Source organism: Nansenia antarctica (genome assembly GCF_963989245.1).
Source record: "Nansenia antarctica genome assembly, chromosome: 6".
Classification (NCBI taxonomy): Eukaryota; Metazoa; Chordata; class Actinopteri; order Argentiniformes; family Microstomatidae; genus Nansenia; species Nansenia antarctica.
The window spans coordinates 36868743-36887410 of record NC_137676.1 but is presented as its reverse complement, the minus strand read 5'-3'; the positions used below and the strand labels follow the sequence as shown (position 1 = coordinate 36887410).

The following is an 18668-nucleotide window of genomic DNA, read 5'->3' as shown; positions in this document are numbered from 1 at the left end:
CACCAACCAGAACCTATGACCAGAAACACACATATCCCAATGGAGTATGTTATTGGCATAAAGCACATGAAGAAAAAGCAAGGCCGTTCTGTGAGGACAACAGAAAAAACAGAAAAAACTTAGTAGGCTATACTTGAATAGCAAGTGGTCCCTCAGCAGAGAGAGAGAGAAAGAAAGAGAGAGAGAGAGAGAGAGAGAGAATGCCATGTCAAACCTTAATAATGGGTTCTTTTATTAGGGAAAGAAAGAAAGACTATTCATTTATTCATTTTTTAATATTCATAATATTTTTTCCTTTAACATGAATCAATTAATTAAATTAAAGTAAAAAATGCCTTGAGCTGCTGGTCATCTTTTCTTTAACATGAACGAAAATTAAATTAAAGTGTACCTTTCTATTATCATACAATATTTCCTTGAACATGTAAACTCTATAATCATACAGTTGTCTTTCTATTAGTTGTCTCTGTCATACTGAACTGTTTGTTATCATCCTGAACTATCTCTGTTGCTCACCTCACCTCAGTTCTGTCTCTATTGCTCTCCTCTCCTGTTGTCTGTCTCTCTGTTGCTGTCCTGTTGTCTGTCTCTCTGTTGCTGTCCTGTTGTCTGTCTCTCTGTTGCTGTCCTGTTGTCTGTCTCTCTGTTGCTGTCCTGTTGTCTGTCTCTCTGTTGCTGTCCTCTCCTGTTGTCTGTCTCTCTGTTGCTCTCCTCTCCTGTTGTCTGTCTCTCTGTTGCTCTCCTCTCCTGTTGCTGTCCCCCATGTTCGCCTCGGTGCTGCTAGCGACACCCGACCCAGTGCTAACTGCTTCGTGGCTCTCACTCTCAACAACATTGGTCGTCGCAGCTGCATTATTTTCATTACTCCCTTTTTTTACTTAGCTATATCAGGGCTCTCAAGTCTCACGCATTGGGCGTGAGACACACGCATTTCAACCCGTTCACACGCCGCATTTCAACCCGTGTGTCTCACGCCCAATGCGCAAGCCCGGATTATCCATACATTGCATCGGGTGAATGCCCTGGGGCACCAGCCAATGGGGGGGCACCAAATTATTCGGACAATGAAGAGACCTTTAAAATATTTTGCGCACATTTTTAAAATATAGGCTATATTTACTGGAAGTCATCCACACAGGTACAAAACTAACGGTTATATTTAGGCTATCGTGTATAAAAAGATAAATAATTGCGAGTTCGGTGTAAGTGCCCCCCCCCCCCCCGTCACAGACAAGTGCGCGATGACGATGAATGTGGAGTAAGAATGCAAGAATGCATGCAGAAAACAGATGTCGGAAACTGCAAGTCCATCTTGGGGGGTTATATATATACTGTAGGGTGGAAGTTGTTTGGAACTTCTAACTGAATTTTGCCGCGATGGCCCCGAGATGGCAGATTTCCAACAAACGTATGCCCTGCCTGCTCCTCACAATTGTACTCTCTGACACACGGCTCTGCGCTCAAAGCAAACACTGGGAAATCCACATGGCTAATCACCTCGAAAACAAACGACTTATTTGCATGGGCTAACGAGTCCTGTGTGACCCTCTCGTAAAAACGTTGACGCTCAATATCTCTGAACTACCCTAAACGGAGATAGAACCTTATCATTCTAAACGGAGATAGAACCTTATCATTCTAAACGGAGATAGAACCTTATCATTCTAAACGGAGATAGAACCGTATCATTCTAAACGGAGATAGAACCTTATAATTCTAAACGGAGATAGAACCGTATCATTCTAAACGGAGATAGAACCTTATCATTCTAAACGGAGATAGAACCTTCCCATTCTAAACGGAGATAGAACCTTATCATTCTAAACGAACGGAGATAGAACCTTATCATTCTAAACGGAGATAGAACCTTATCATTCTAAACGGAGATAGAACCGTATCATTCTAAACGGAGATAGAACCTTATCGTTCTAAACGGAGATAGAACCTTATCGTTCTAAACGGAGATAGAACCTTATCATTCTAAACGGAGATAGAACCTTATCATTCTAAACGGAGATAGAACCTTATCATTCTAAACGGAGATAGAACCTTATCATTCTAAGATCACGATTGGGTTATGGTCACCCACCGATGAAATGAGGGACTATATGATTCGGTCTCTGTCCATTTGTATTTTATCGGACACAACTGGGACAATTTTTTATGAAACTTGGGTGAACGATGGGTCTTGCAATACATAGGGCTAAATTGGGTTTTACTGTGGAGAGTTTATTAGGAAGTGCAATCAAAATGGACAAACAGGTAATTCAGTATTTGAAAGATACTGGGTTGATAGATGAACTTTTTGGACTCAAGGCCCACTGCCTTGATATATGCTCTTGTAAATCTATGGGTTTTGTAACCATAGTAAAGATCACACTTTCACTTGCAAAGTAGGAGGGTGTGTGTGTTGGGGGGGGGGGGGGGGCACGCATCAAGTCTGGTCACCCTAGGGCACCCTAGGGGGTTAATCCGGGCCTGCCAATGCGTGAGACTTGAGAGCCCACTAATGTGCGTCCGCTTCATTTTTGCAGCTTTCTCTTACGAATTTAGCCAAGGCTATGCGTAGCCTACGTCCTGCGTGACTCAGTAACGTAAACTGGTGAGATGAAAACCTGGATTCCGCGGGCATAAAGTTGCCTCAGGAATTAATTAAAACTGCCTCGCTGTTTTGTGGGGGGGGCTCAGGATTTTTTATATTTTTTTTATTTGTTTATTTTTATTTTTTGGTATCCAATGTTAGGTGGCCGCCGTGGCCCCCTAGTGGTAGTGGCCCTAGGCTGCAGCCTAGGTAAGCCTATGCGTTAATCCGCGCATGCTCAGGGCGCACTTTGGTGCGCCCCGACCGGGAAATAGGAGACAGCCAATTGGAGCGCTGCTACAAATCACGTGTTAGCCAAAAGTATTAGCACTGCCATAGGATCCCATTCGGCCGGCGTCCCGACTCCCTACCCTTGTATATATATATATATATATATATATTTATTTTCACAGTGAATTTCACACAGATACACTTTTTATTGTATTGGAGGATTTTTAATGAATGCTGATAGGCGCCGACAGAATATCAGCCGCATTTTATGAGTAAACAATGTTTATTTTAAAAAACTTTTACAAGTAGGAACTAGGAAGTGGGGGCGCATTGGAAGGTGGGGGGCGGCGCCCTAGCGCCCTCTATTGGCCAGCCGCCACTGCTACATTCTGCTCTCTTCACGAGCGTTAACAAACTTTAACTATGCAACCAAGCTGCCTGTGACTTAAGTTAGCTAGAACGTCTGACTCTGTAATTCATGGATACAAGCTAGCCATGTTAACTGGTTAAATCAATTATTGGTAATTTCTTACTGTGTGATTCCTTAATCAGTTAAGATCATTTTAGTTAGCAACTGTGCTAAGTGACTGCAGTCTAAAGAGCTAACATTACTTTGCTAAATGCACCCACTTCGGTAGGCACTCAGTTAACAGCAAAAGGCAATAAAAAGTGTATTAATTCATAACAAATACAAATACGTCTACATTGCTACTATTATTTACATATTTGCAGGTTTATCCAGGTTTATATGGACCATATTTGCACACCAGAAATTACTTGGCAGGAATGAGACGGCCTGTGATTGGATGAATAGGCTATACGGAACAATGGGACAAACATTTAGGCTAGCCCAGTAAAGGGGACATCCCGGCTAATACGGGACAGTTGGCATTTTGGTGAGGTATCGATGCATTATCGGAGGAATATTATGTCATATTTCTGTACAAGGCCATTATCGGCTGATAATACCGGTATATGTCAGCCTCTAGTATTAACTTATCAAAAATACTATTCATTATCTAATTGTCAAACGACAAACTCCCCAAAGATACCAGAAGTGTTTTCTTTCTTCTCATATAAGTAACCAAAAAAAACTGAAAACATGAGAATCTGTTTTAAACCATGATTTGACATTTTAATAGTGGATCTACAAAAGTACACACTTCCTTTCAGTGAGTATTAATGCACACCAACAGACAAATATTACCCAAGCACATATTTATACAACAAGAGAATATTAAGTTATAAAATTTGCATTGTGCATTGTGATTGTGACTCTTGTGCTATAATGAGATATATCAGGTGTAGGAGGCAGTGACGTCCTAGAATACACACTCAGTACTCTTCTCCCTCCTCTCCCTCACCCTCAACAGAGTCAACCCCCACCTCTTCATAATCCTTCTCCAGGGCTGCCATGTCCTCTCTGGCCTCAGAGAACTCTCCCTCCTCCATACCCTCACCCACATACCAGTGCACAAAGGCACGCTTGGCATACATGAGGTCAAACTTATGGTCAAGCCGAGCCCAGGCTTCTGCAATAGCAGTGGTGTTGCTCAGCATGCACACAGCCCTCTGGACTTTGGCCAGGTCTCCACCAGGGACTACAGTGGGGGGCTGGTAGTTGATGCCAACCTTGAAACCAGTTGGGCACCAGTCAACAAACTGGATAGAACGTTTGGTCTTAATGGTGGCAATGGCAGCATTGACATCTTTTGGCACCACATCACCACGATATAGCAGACAGCAAGCCATGTATTTGCCGTGGCGTGGGTCACATTTCACCATCTGATTAGCCGGCTCGAAGCAGGAATTGGTGATTTCAGACACTGAGAGCTGCTCATGGTAAGCCTTCTCAGCAGAGATCACTGGGGCATAGGTAGCAAGAGGGAAATGGATACGGGGATAGGGCACCAAGTTGGTCTGGAACTCTGTCAGATCAACATTGAGAGCGCCATCGAATCGAAGGGAGGCAGTAATTGAGGAAACAATCTGGCTAATTAACCTGTTGAGGTTGGTGTAGGAAGGACGATCAATGTCGAGGTTCCTACGGCAGATGTCATAGATAGCCTCATTATCCACCATGAAGGCACAGTCAGAGTGCTCTAGGGTGGTGTGGGTGGTCAGGATGGCGTTGTAAGGCTCCACCACAGCTGTGGAAACCTGGGGAGCTGGGTAGATAGAGAACTCCAGCTTGGACTTCTTGCCGTAGTCAACAGACAGGCGCTCCATCAGCAAGGAGGTGAAACCAGAACCGGTACCACCTCCAAAGCTGTGGAAGACCAGGAAGCCTTGAAGACCAGTGCACTGGTCAGACTGAGGAGAGAGAGGGGCACATGTCAATAAAAGTAGAATACAAAATATCCACTTTCTGATTTGATTGAATACTTTTTTCATCCATTCATACATTCAGGGATACCCACCAGTTTGCGGACCCTGTCCAGCACCAGGTCAATAATCTCTTTGCCAATGGTGTAGTGCCCGCGGGCGTAGTTGTTGGCAGCATCCTCTTTGCCAGTGATCAGCTGCTCTGGGTGGAAGAGCTGGCGGTAGATCCCAGTGCGCACCTCATCTGAGAAGAGAAATTAGCAACTCAAAATAGTTCTCCCACAAGGACAGCCAAAGAACCATTTTTCGAACCTTTTTTTCTAAGTGTGTTGAAAATAACAATAATGACTTGACTCAGTCATATGGAAAATGCACCACTTTACTTCAATGCAATGAGAAACATAGAACTCACCAATGACTGTGGACTCCAGGTCCACAAACACAGCCCTGGGGACATGCTTTCCAGCCCCAGTCTCACTGAAGAAGGTGTTGAAGGAGTCGTCTCCTCCTCCAATGGCCTTGTCACTGGGCATCTGCCCATCGGGCTGGATCCCATGCTCCAGGCAGTAGAGCTCCCAGCAGGCATTGCCAATCTGGACACCAGCCTGACCTACATGGATGGAGATGCACTCACGCTGGGGTGAAGAGGGAAACAATATTTTGTTTACCTCATGTTAAAGTGTAGTGTAGTAGTAGTAGTAGTAGTAGTAGTAGTAGTAGTAGTAGTAGTAGTAGTAGTAGTAGTAGTAGTAGTAGTAGTAGTAGTAGTAGTAGTAGTAGTAGTAGTAGTAGTAGAAAACGTTAATATCACCAATGGGGATGGGGAAATTGGGTTTATACAGTATGTCATGCATCAACACTATTACTCAGCCCTGATCGTTTTGACGTTCATGTTCATTAGCTGTTCTTTTGACTGAGCACATGGATGGGATTGTCTGGGTCACACGTTTTAGGCTACTACCTTTTTAAAATGTAATAAAGCAACAATACACCACATGCTGATTTTCTCAACGAAATTAGTTTACCATGTGTTTGAATTATTCAGATGTTGCAACGAAATAATGTTTAATGTATAGCCTAATCCAGAATTTATAATCTGTCCCGACTATCTGCCATAACACGTTTTCTATCTCCTACAGCAATTGTGAAAACAGATGTAGGCTACACAAAATGATTTATGACAAAAAATACTGCTGTCCCTAACGGCCTATCAGAGAAACGAAATACACTGCATACATTGTAAGCGAAATGGCAGCTCTGAGCAGCTTGGCCGAGCCGACTAAGCGTCTAATCTGATTTAAACTGCGTTGGGCAATGGATGTTGGAGCAGTGGACAACTACGTACTACAATACATTCAATTGCAAGATGAAATTATTTTACACGCATCAACGCCAGAATATTTCGCTTTGAATTCCGATTATGAATTAGAACACTGCATTTTAGATATGTGGGTCAATGGGTGGATTTTTCGGTCGTATTCCTTGATTAGGTGAAATATTATACCGAGGACGATTAGACACTATCACTCAAAAAACACAACATATCTTTGACTGAAATTGTTCACATCACAAACATATAGCACTTACCATGATAGCTCCTTGGTAACAGCAGAGATGCAATAAAACGATGTCAGAGGAGTCAGAAGAAATTCAACACGAAGCGTCTACAACTGAGGTGTGCGAAGACTGAAGAGAATTCGATGACGCCACAAATCTTGTTTAGGGGGTATACGACAAGGTACCGCGACAGTATTCATATTTTATGTGTGCGTAATAACGACTTTGCGTAAAAGCCGAAATAGACTTCAACTAAGATTTGATTAATTATTGTCCTTTTTCTTACAATTGAATAGGTTCATTCCACTTGATTGTTGGGCCACTTTGAAGCTGTGAATCTCTATCATAAACGTTAAAGTAAAACAGGTCATATGAATGATGGAATTCAAGTAAGTGATTTTGAAAATAGCGCATCAATTATGTTGTGTCGTGATTGAGAAAAATGCTGGAGCAGGGTGTGATTTTTTTTTTTTTTTTACTTTGTAATCCTGCGATTAGGGGGTGAACTACTACATTTTTGGCATAGGCTGTGCACTCACATTCAGAGAATCAAAACCATTTATCCATTCTTTGGAAGCCTGAATCACATACACAAACCCCAATATGAACAGGGGAACACCCAGGGCCGGCCCTAGACATAAACGGGCTAAGCGGTCGCTTAGGGTCACAACCACTAGAGGGGGCCACACTTTATTTTTATTTTTTTGGGGGGGAGGACTGATGTTGGATGGTGCATTGAGTCCATCTTAATGCCAGGATAATAGTTAATGTCATTTTGGAATCAATGTCTTTTTTTTATATGGTCTCAGAATGTGACCCTGAGGCCTGGGGAGACAAAAATGTACAAAGTTGAATGGTGGAGAGGAAAAAGCACAGTCGATGGGACAATATCATCTCAGTCACTCTACAAAATTGGTCTATAACCAAGTGGCCCCCAAAAAATCTTTGATGCTCCCAGTTTCTGCAACATCTCTTGTGTGAAGAATAGTGGTAGCTGTATCAATTTATGGGTATATTTGTCATTGGCAGGGACTGAGGAGTTTGTCAGGATCAAGAGAAAATTATACAATTTGAGAGTTGGTAGTGACATCCTAATCTACACAGTGTGTAATTGATTCCTATGCAAATCAGAGGTCCTATAAAAACAAAGATATTGATTCCAAAATTACATTAACTATTATCCTTGCATTAAGATGAACTCAATTCAACTTACTGAGTGATTAGTTGATGACATTTTTGTCACTCTTTTTAGCAAATGTTATGCACATGAAGTATTTCTGTGTTTCAATTTGAATACATTTTCAGACATTTCAAAAAACGTTGTCATTATGGGGCATTGTTTGTGGATTGACGCCAATGCCCCCCCATGTCGATTAAACACCCGCCTATCGAAAACACCCGTCAATCGAAAACTCCAACCCCCCCCGACAAAACGTGTGTGTGTGTGGGGTGGGGGCACATTAAAAATCTCGCTTAGAGCCACAAAAGTCCAAGGGCCGGCCCTGGGAACACCTACAACAAAGGATGTTAAAACGCAGCGTTTATTTCACCACTGCCCATCCAACCACTCTCCTGGTGGCAGTGTGGGGTTAGTCTCTGCAGTCCATGATCCCCTGTTGATGTTGAGGTTCATGTGCAGTATGAAGTGTTGATGTTGAGGTGTATGTTCAGTATGAAGTGGCCTCCCTATATGAGGGCATTCTATGACTTGTGCCAACATCTAATGAGGCAATGCCTCTGGCCTATGATTTTGGTTGGCCTGTGTGAAGGTGTTGTTGTTTCCTTTGTTCACTTCATGTTTGGTGTTCTATACTCTCCTGAAAGGGACCCTGTACAAGGACAATCTTGCTGTATTTCTAGCCTTTGTGTTACCCCAACCCAATTAAAACCCTCACTACTATGTTATGCTTAATCTACCATTCTACACAATTCATAAAGACTACATGCGGTCAGAATTCCTTCTTACAAAAAATATTACACAAATGAATGCACATTTGTTGGATAGGAACTTTATTTTTGCAAGACACACTTGCATTTCGCCTGTTGGAATGTTTTTGGAATCATATTTCAAATCCATTTATTTTTCTTGTCAATGTAATACCTAGTTTTCCCCTTTAATACTCTTCTCCCTCCTCCTCTCCCTCACCCTCAACAGAGTCAACCCCCACCTCTTCATAATCCTTCTCCAGGGCTGCCATGTCCTCTCTGGCCTCAGAGAACTCTCCCTCCTCCATACCCTCACCCACATACCAGTGCACAAAAGCACGCTTGGCATACATGAGGTCAAACTTGTGGTCAAGCCGAGCCCAGGCCTCTGCAATAGCAGTGGTGTTGCTCAGCATGCACACAGCCCTCTGGACCTTGGCCAGGTCTCCACCAGGGACTACAGTGGGGGGCTGGTAGTTGATGCCAACCTTGAAACCAGTTGGGCACCAGTCTACAAACTGGATGGTGCGCTTGGTCTTGATGGTGGCAATGGCAGAGTTGACATCTTTGGGCACTACATCACCACGATATAGCAGACAGCAAGCCATGTATTTGCCGTGGCGTGGGTCACATTTCACCATCTGATTAGCCGGCTCGAAGCAGGCATTGGTGATTTCAGACACTGAGAGCTGCTCATGGTAAGCCTTCTCAGCAGAGATCACTGGGGCATAGGTAGCAAGAGGGAAATGGATACGGGGATAGGGCACCAAGTTGGTCTGGAACTCTGTCAGATCAACATTGAGGGCGCCATCGAATCGAAGGGAGGCAGTAATTGAGGAAACAATCTGGCTAATTAACCTGTTGAGGTTGGTGTAGGAAGGACGATCAATGTCGAGGTTCCTACGGCAGATGTCATAGATAGCCTCATTATCCACCATGAAGGCACAGTCAGAGTGCTCTAGGGTGGTGTGGGTGGTCAGGATGGCGTTGTAAGGCTCCACCACAGCTGTGGAAACCTGGGGAGCTGGGTAGATGGAGAACTCCAGCTTGGACTTCTTGCCGTAGTCAACAGACAGGCGCTCCATCAGCAGGGAGGTGAAACCAGAACCGGTACCACCTCCAAAGCTGTGGAAGACCAGGAAGCCTTGAAGACCAGTGCACTGGTCAGCCTAGGGGGAGAGAGAGGGGCACATGTCAATAAAAGTAGAATACAAAATGTCCACTTTCTGATTTGATAGAATACCTTTTATCTGATTTGTTAGAATACTGATTTATTTCATAAAATGTATTTATTTATTTATTCATCCGTTCACCCACCAGTTTGCGGACCCTGTCCAGCACCATGTCAATGATCTCTTTGCCAATGGTGTAGTGCCCGCGGGCGTAGTTGTTGGCAGCATCCTCTTTGCCAGTGATCAGCTGCTCTGGGTGGAAGAGCTGGCGGTAGATCCCAGTGCGCACCTCATCTGGGGAGAGAAAATAAGCATCTCGGTAAGGGGCTCAATTAGTGGAGACCATATCTTAATCATGCCCCGATTTATGAGAAATAATGACATGAAAAACATAGAGCTCACCAATGACTGTGGGCTCCAGGTCCACAAACACAGCCCTGGGGACATGCTTTCCAGCCCCAGTCTCACTGAAGAAGGTGTTGTAGGAGTCGTCTCCTCCTCCAATGGTCTTGTCACTGGGCATCTGTCCGTCCGGCTGGATCCCATGCTCCAGGCAGTAGAGCTCCCAGCAGGCATTGCCAATCTGGACACCAGCCTGACCTACATGAATGGAGATGCACTCACGCTGGGAAATATGAAAAAATATAGAATTAGTGTTGGGACTTAAAATCTAATGTGCCTATTTGTTTTCAAATCCAACAAATAATGACAAAATATAATTTGCCCTATAGACCTAGATAGAATTTACTATTTCATGTATTCATCATTATTGTGTTCTCAGGGGGGAAAGAGAGCTAACGTATGTTATTGTTGGTTTGCTAGAAAAAGAAAATAATGTATCTGCAGCCGTTTGAATACCATGGTTACAATTACAATGTATTGTGTCAGTATAAGTAACTATCAACAAAATATAGCTTTTGGGGTTTTAAGGTCAAATAAAGGCCTATCCATTAACGAAATATATCTTTAATCAAGTCATGTTGACGAATTGATACGAGGCATATAGGCTATAGCTTCTATTTGGGCGTGGGCCACGTAATGAAATGAGAATCGGCTGCTGCGCATCCTCCAGATCCATTAACTGTGTTAGTGCAGTCACTGGGAGGGGAGCGGCAGGGACGGACATACTGAAGACATACAGGACATACAGGGACGGACATAATTCATTCAGAATATAAAAGGCTGCGATACAATGCGTGGAACACGTTGGAATGGTTACTTATCATTGTATTCACCTTGCATTTCTCCCCCCCAAAAATGTTGTCTATTGTATAGTTGTACACACTAACACGCGTGGGTGCGCTTTAAGCTTGCTTTCTGCTTATTGGTGCCATCACAGACACAAACGTTTGATCTATCTTCAGGATGTCTGTGTTGAATGTCAAATTGTCTATTGTCTATATGTTCGACTTTCTTTGTTTGGTTAATCATTTTAAATCCATAAAAAAAATAACTTTTATATTAAAGGCACATAGACCTATTTGTTATTCCTTACATTATTTTATAAACATTCTAATTTTAACTATAGCCTAGAGTCTATAAACTCCACCCTGTGAAATATACATCATACATAAATGGAAAATTGTATATTGCTGTTTTAAATGTTATAATAATCTTATATATAGATAAGATATATATATAATCTTACCATTTTCGATTTTTTTTTCCGCCGCACTTGACAGGTAGACTACTTGGAAGGACGTCTCACAGTTCGACAGCAAGGAGGTCGATGTAAGAATAACGGTTCCATACGAGCAGAAACTGTTTTATATACGACTGCTGCCCTGGCGACGGGGTCTCCCTCGCTGCCATTGGCCAAGCATTGGTCAATCAGCCCAGTTCAGAAATGTCTACCGTTTTCTATTGGACACACACGAGCGTCGCCAGAAGACATGCATCGCCCTCAAAACCCCACCCGGCTTTCTTGTCACCGGTTATTATGTTACAAGCATTGTCTGCCCATTGTCCATACTTTTGTGCGTCTGGAGATGTCAAGATGTTACAAGAATAAACATCAATATTTTGTAGGCCTATGTCTTTTTCATCGTTCATTTTATCGTTCACAGACATGATGGCAATAATGGAATAGAGACGGAACGCAATTACTTAATTATTTATAAAGAATATCCGCACTGCACTAGTTCAGACAGAGAACAGCCATTTTCGGAGTTGAATCCTATCAGCATAATGCTGACTCATATTCTATAGACCTGCATATGACACAATACCTTTGGCTTCGATTCTTTTAACCATCCTTTGATCTGTTCGGCGGGATGATCTGTGACATTCCACTGTCCCTGTCACTGTAACCTGAATACACCTGAGCAGACAATACAGTGTGTCAGAAGTGTATGATTTCAAGACCAAGATACAATGCATAAGATAAAAAGATTTCTTGTTGTATTTATGTCATTTATGTTTCATTCTGTGTTTATGATGATAATTTTCAATGTGATACCTTTTGGTTTTTGCAGGACCTCAGGATTAAAAGCCATGCCACTCTCTTTCCACAATGCCTAATTTTATTTCCAATGAATATTGTACATTATATCTACCATATATACCATACAATAATTGATATTAAACAGATTAATTCACAGACATCATTTTTTTTTTTTTACTATAATAGAATTGTACTGAGCAAATGGCTCAGCCAGAGATGAAGGAGATGCAGTATGTAGGACAGGGAGCAACAGACACCCACCCCTCCTCCTCACAGGCCCTGACCGTTGCTAGGTGATGAATAACTGAGTTGCCTGGATACAGCCTAGTATCCACATAAACCGCCTTTATCTGTTAGTCACATGACCAAGCATGAATGGCAGTCAATAATGGGTAGGAGCAGACAGCTGCCCCCAGTGGGGGTAGCGAGGTTCCCCTGCTGCCCAATTCCTTGTTTAGCTATGTCTTATCTTGTCTTGATGAATTTCAAAGTTAACAAACCTGGTTTTGTCTACTTGTGGTAGTGAGTGAATAATACCCTGTTGTAGCTAAAGGTTGAATCTTGGCCTTTGACTCATGTCAAACAATGAAGAATGGTCAGTCAGTTGGCCCTCCAAACATGCCTCTCGGTCAGTTAACCCTCTAAACCCTCTCATAACTTGTCGTTATCTTTTCTCATAAAACGCTCTTGTTTGAATAACAATAGTTGGTGGCTTTGTTGACAAAAGTGTACTGGAATGTGAAAATCTACTTGTGCTCTTCAATGTTTGCCTTTCATGTTGTCCTGAGATCTAAAATGATGGAATCTGGAATCTGTTGCAGACTATTGACCAGTGACCATGACATGATTTGTCATATAAACTTCAATTTTCTTTTTTTGTGATACATTTTTTATTGTTTTTTTTCAGGGAATGGTACAAGGGTGTGGTAACATGTAAATGAACAAAAGAGAAATAGAATAACAAAAATCCAGTAGAAACCTCCCCCCCCCCCCCCCCCCAATCTCCCTTTACCCCAGCAGTCCCCTACCTCCCCCCCCCCCCTCCTGCCACAAACCTCCAACCCACCTGCCCAATCACAGCCCCCCGCCCCCCACCCCCCACCCACAGGACCCTATGGAAGGAGCAAATCGATTAGCCTATAATAGTGTCTTGAGGATGGTTATAGTTCGGTCCCAGCATGAAACATTGTCCGATATTGCATGATGCCTGTTGGCTATCCAGTGTTCCATGCTGGCTATGTCTATGTAGTCTAGTATCCACCTCTGCATGGTCAAGAAATGGGGTGACTTCCACCTGCAAGCTATAAGCCTTTTGGCTGCTGTAAGGCCGGCCAGCCAGATGCGTCTTTGTTTGATGTTTAAATCTAGGTTTGAACTGTCATTTAACAATAGGACTACTGGTGAGTGTGGAATGTGTTTGGACAGGATGAGGGACAATGCATCACAAACTGTCCACCAGAAATCAGCCACTCGCATTCCCATACCATATGAAAAAAGGTGCCAACTGTATTTCGGGTGCAAAGAGTACAGTTAGGTGAAGGTATGGTCTTTATTTTATGTAGCAGATATGGAGTGAAGTATGTCCTATGAGTAAAATTGAAATGGATAACCTGGTGGTTGGGATTTCTGGAGGAAAGGAAAGGATATATTTTGCCAAATTAATTGCCAATTTAAGTTATTGTGTGATAAAGTGTCTTTCCATACTCTGTCAATGTGTAATGGTTTTAAAGAAGCCTTAACCAGGATGGAGTAAAGAGCTGAGACCTGACCCCTGGGTCTGGTGAATGCTATGTGAAATGGATGCATGTCTAATGAGCTATTCCAGGGTACCCCGTATGTGCGCATAGCTGTACGTAATTGAAGGTAGAAAAAAAAGGACGTACCCGGTAAATTAAAGTTTCTCTGAATGTCTTGGAATGAGCGGAGACCCTCAGCCCCAAATAAATCTGAATATTGATCCAAGTCATGCTCATCTGGGGCTGCAGCTGTTGAAACCCATCCTCCCAGTCTTCTATTGACGTATGCATTTATGCACTCTCCCATGTGGATTTCAATGGGTATGGATTGCTGTAAGAGCCCATGCTTAGACCAATCTTTATGCTTTTAAAGCAAGGGCATACTTCAGGGGAAATGGGATGCAAGCCTTGTCCCACAGCTGCTGCTGTGGACGTCTCTCTGGAATGCAAGGCATGGACCCACTGCTGCTGCCCACTGCTGGCATGGACCCACTGCTGCTGCCCCTTGTAAACAACATCACAGTCACATTAGTTTGTTCTCACAACTGATATAGCCTCCTGTATATATGTGTATTCTTCTGATCTTCTGATTTTAAGATTATGCTTAATGAAGTACATGCATTGGCATCAAGGCAACAATTCAATGTGACTGTACTGCAAACCCAAATGCTTTTGTCTTCATGATGCTGCCTAACTAAACGCAGGCATTGAAAATGTTTGAATCCTCAAGAGCATGCATGAGTATGAGGATGTGCCGATGTAGGCCATAGTTTTATCTGGAGGCTGTTTAACAAAATGCAGATTCTACTAACTGGGATTTTGAAGGCTATGTTAGAAAGGCAGGGGAATTATTTGATCCCATGGATGTGAGAGAAACCGGTTCCTTAAAATGCACTCTCACACGTAGGCAAGGACTTTCAGCAACAGCAAGGACCAGTGGTAAGTCACGTGACCTGCCCAGAAGGATTACATCATTGCAGAGAATCTAGGACAAAGAGGGTGGCGAGCTGGCATGGAGGATAGCGGGGTGTAGCAACATGGGTGACATGGATGACAGCAGACAGCAATCAGACAGCATCTTGCACTCTATAATTCTACATTGTTAATGAGAGACTGTTTCACATAGTGACTGTGTGAACAGTCTTTCATTTATATAGAATATAGAATGTCTCCCATCTTTGAGCAGGGTGATATGGGCATGGGATTTGGAGCATGCTAATGAGGGTTCCTGCCACTCCTATTGTTTTGCACACAATAATGGTCCCACTATTCAACTGCTGTCCCTTTATCCTAATCTTGGGTTGATCATTCTCGAGGTATGCATATGGGAAATGTATATATATATATATATTTTTTTTTTAATCCCTTTAATCTTAGGGAGTGGAGGGAAGATGGGACATGGAACATGTGGAGACATTTGATTCGATTTGGCTTGAGATTATTATTTTTTTTATCAATAACCCATTCCTAATATTTTTATAATAATAATCATTGTAATAACTAACTGAAAACATTATTGCATTCTCTTTTAGAAATGCTCATTTACAAGCCAACCATCCTCTGCATGTAGCCTATAGATTTGGAAGCGCCGCCCACCTCTCGACAGTTGGTACATTCATTGGTTGCATTGACACCGTCGGTAGTACACCCATTTATACAGACATAAATAAAAGGATCTCTCTCTCCCTATTTCTTTGTTGACCCTTATTGTTCGATCCTCATCAGAAAACATGGTAAGTCATGTAGTTTTTTCAGCGGCCTGAAACAATTACGGTTATGTTTTCTGTTGAGGCGGATTTCCATGTTTTATTTCACCTTCTGATAACTGATTCAATATCACTACACACCGTGATGGCTGATTGTGACTCAAAAGATTACTATTTCTTACGAATTAATTCGATAAAGGATGGAGTCTAAACCGTCGAAATTACCGTAATTTCGCATTTCTTAGGAAATTCGAAATGGCAAATGAATATTGAATCCGTTACATTCATTGTTAATGTTATGTTATGTCTATCTATATCTTCAATGCCGTTGTATTGTATGAAGATAAAACAATGCGTTAATATTGCATGTCTTAATGGTGATACTGACACTCATCAATTTGTTGACTATTTTCATAGGGAAAGACTAATTATTGTATTAGTTATCTATCTAATGGGTTCCTAGATTGATAAGATTAAGCCTATTATTCACCCTTGCCTTGCCTTGCCTTCTGTTACAGCAGTAGGAAGGGGCAGACTGGGTGGGGACAGAGGGAAAACAACAGCTCTCTCTGTTCCTTATGTCTTATTCAACCCAGCAAAGAAACCAATTCCTCTCAACATGACAGCTGCCTTCAATTCCCCCAGGATGTAATATGACATCCGAGTGAGCTTTGTTGGGGTCATACATGTATAAGTCATTAAATGCCGTTTCCCGTCAGTTAATTGCTATGTTCTCTATTGTTCCTGTCTCATCGTGTCAGCATGTTCTTGTGTTACCTGTCTCGTCCTTGATAGTCATTTTTGGGTGACTACTGTTAGACTCAGAAGTGTCGTTTTATTTTCATTTTCTCCCTTTGTTTTTAGTTTTTCTTTCTGTAAACTGCAATGTATAGCGTCTGTGTATGAAATGTATAAATAACGTTTGATTTCATTTGATTTGATGCAGCATCAGACTGCGGCACTTGACTGAAGGCTGGTGCTTCCTCTCTGTGCAGTACCATCCCTGTCAGACAGAGGGCGCGATGGTTATAGTCTAGTCAGGAATTTATTTCAGCTGCTATTACCTAATCTTATTTCATTCTAAACACAGGCAATTGGTATTACCTGAAGATCCTCTTTCCAATTCCTACTGTTTATGCTTCTATATAAGTGAATACTGAGAGAACTATTTATTGTATGAGTTTTATCTCCTGCTGTGAATGAATGTAAGATGATGTATGGGTTATGATTCATATTGATTCATTCTTAGACTGTTGGTTTCTGTTTTACAGTCCCAAGAAATTGTGAAATATGTTGTCTTTATTTTGCAGCGTGAGTGCATCTCCGTCCACGTGGGCCAAGCTGGTGTCCAGATTGGCAATGCCTGCTGGGAGCTCTACTGCCTGGAACATGCGATCCAGCCCGATGGGCAGATGCCCAGTGACAAGACCATTGGAGGAGGAGACGACTCCTTCAACACCTTCTTCAGTGAGACTGGGGCTGGAAAGCATGTCCCCAGGGCTGTGTTTGTGGACCTGGAACCCACAGTCATTGGTGAGCTCGAAGTTTCTGGTTGATTATTATTTGTGGGCTGTTTAAGATCTCCACTGGTTGTTAATGAGCCCCTTCATGGACTATGTTTTCTCTCCTCAGATGAGGTGCGCACTGGGATCTACCGCCAGCTCTTCCACCCAGAGCAGCTGATCACTGGCAAAGAGGATGCTGCCAACAACTACGCCCGTGGGCACTACACCATTGGCAAAGAGATCATTGACCTGGTGCTGGACAGGATCCGCAAACTGGTGGGTACCCCTGTCATTCAGGCATGACTGATTAAAATAAAATAAATCCAATCTAATATATATCCGATAAATGATCAGAATTTGGATACCTCCTGATTTTATTGACCTACTGTATGTGTGTCTCCCCCCAGGCTGACCAGTGCACTGGTCTTCAAGGCTTCCTGGTCTTCCACAGCTTTGGAGGTGGTACCGGTTCTGGTTTCACCTCCCTGCTGATGGAGCGCCTGTCTGTTGACTACGGCAAGAAGTCCAAGCTGGAGTTCTCTATCTACCCAGCTCCCCAGGTTTCCACAGCTGTGGTGGAGCCTTACAACGCCATCCTGACCACCCACACCACCCTAGAGCACTCTGACTGTGCCTTCATGGTGGATAATGAGGCTATCTATGACATCTGCCGTAGGAACCTCGACATTGAGCGTCCTTCCTACACCAACCTTAACAGGTTAATTAGCCAGATTGTTTCCTCAATTACTGCCTCCCTTCGATTCGATGGCGCCCTCAATGTTGATCTGACAGAGTTCCAGACCAACTTGGTGCCCTATCCCCGTATCCATTTCCCTCTTGCTACCTATGCCCCAGTGATCTCTGCTGAGAAGGCTTACCATGAGCAGCTCTCAGTGTCTGAAATCACCAATGCCTGCTTCGAGCCGGCCAATCAGATGGTGAAATGTGACCCACGCCACGGCAAATACATGGCTTGCTGTCTGCTATATCGTGGTGATGTAGTGCCAAAAGATGTCAATGCTGCCATTGCCACCATCAAGACCAAACGTTCTATTCAGTTTGTAGACTGGTGCCCAACTGGTTTCAAGGTTGGCATCAACTACCAGCCCCCCACTGTAGTCCCTGGTGGAGACCTGGCCAAAGTCCAGAGGGCTGTGTGCATGCTGAGCAACACCACTGCTGTTGCAGAGGCCTGGGCTCGGCTTGACCATAAGTTTGACCTCATGTATGCCAAGCGTGCCTTTGTGCACTGGTATGTGGGTGAGGGTATGGAGGAGGGAGAGTTCTCTGAGGCCAGAGAGGACATGGCAGCCCTGGAGAAGGATTATGAAGAAGTGGGGGTTGACTCCGTCGAGGGGGAGGGAGAGGAGGAGGGAGAGGAGTATTAAAATGAAATGTGGCATACAAGCCTTTGTCAAATAGTGTTGCATGATCTAATAATGATTGATACCTAATAAATGTTGATCAAAATTGAACTTGACGTTTT

General features: G+C 43.1%; 3 protein-coding genes across 3 annotated transcripts; 1 reads left to right on the top strand and 2 right to left on the bottom strand.

Annotated features, from left to right (window-relative positions):
* Positions 1–4147: 4147 nt before the first annotated feature.
* LOC308159874 (tubulin alpha chain-like) lies at positions 4148–5775 on the bottom strand (the record flags this gene model as incomplete). The annotated part of the gene is made up of 3 exons (XM_080533698.1): positions 5550–5775; positions 5233–5381; positions 4148–5125 (listed from the first exon to the last, which is right to left on the bottom strand). Exons 1-3 carry the CDS (start codon positions 5668–5670, stop codon positions 4148–4150), a joined length of 1248 nt encoding a protein of 415 aa, XP_080389824.1. The 5' UTR covers positions 5671–5775.
* A 3033-nt stretch (positions 5776–8808) lies between these two features.
* Positions 8809–10417, bottom strand: LOC308161072 (tubulin alpha chain-like; the record flags this gene model as incomplete). Its single annotated transcript, XM_080535017.1, has 3 exons — positions 10195–10417; positions 9938–10086; positions 8809–9789 (listed from the first exon to the last, which is right to left on the bottom strand). Exons 1-3 carry the CDS (start codon positions 10313–10315, stop codon positions 8809–8811), a joined length of 1251 nt encoding a protein of 416 aa, XP_080391143.1. The 5' UTR covers positions 10316–10417.
* Positions 10418–16978: 6561 nt separating this feature from the next.
* LOC308160086 (tubulin alpha chain) lies at positions 16979–18570 on the top strand (the record flags this gene model as incomplete). The annotated part of the gene is made up of 3 exons (XM_080533952.1): positions 16979–17210; positions 17310–17458; positions 17590–18570. Exons 1-3 carry the CDS (start codon positions 17090–17092, stop codon positions 18568–18570), a joined length of 1251 nt encoding a protein of 416 aa, XP_080390078.1. The 5' UTR covers positions 16979–17089.
* Between the last annotated feature and the right edge of the window lie 98 nt (positions 18571–18668).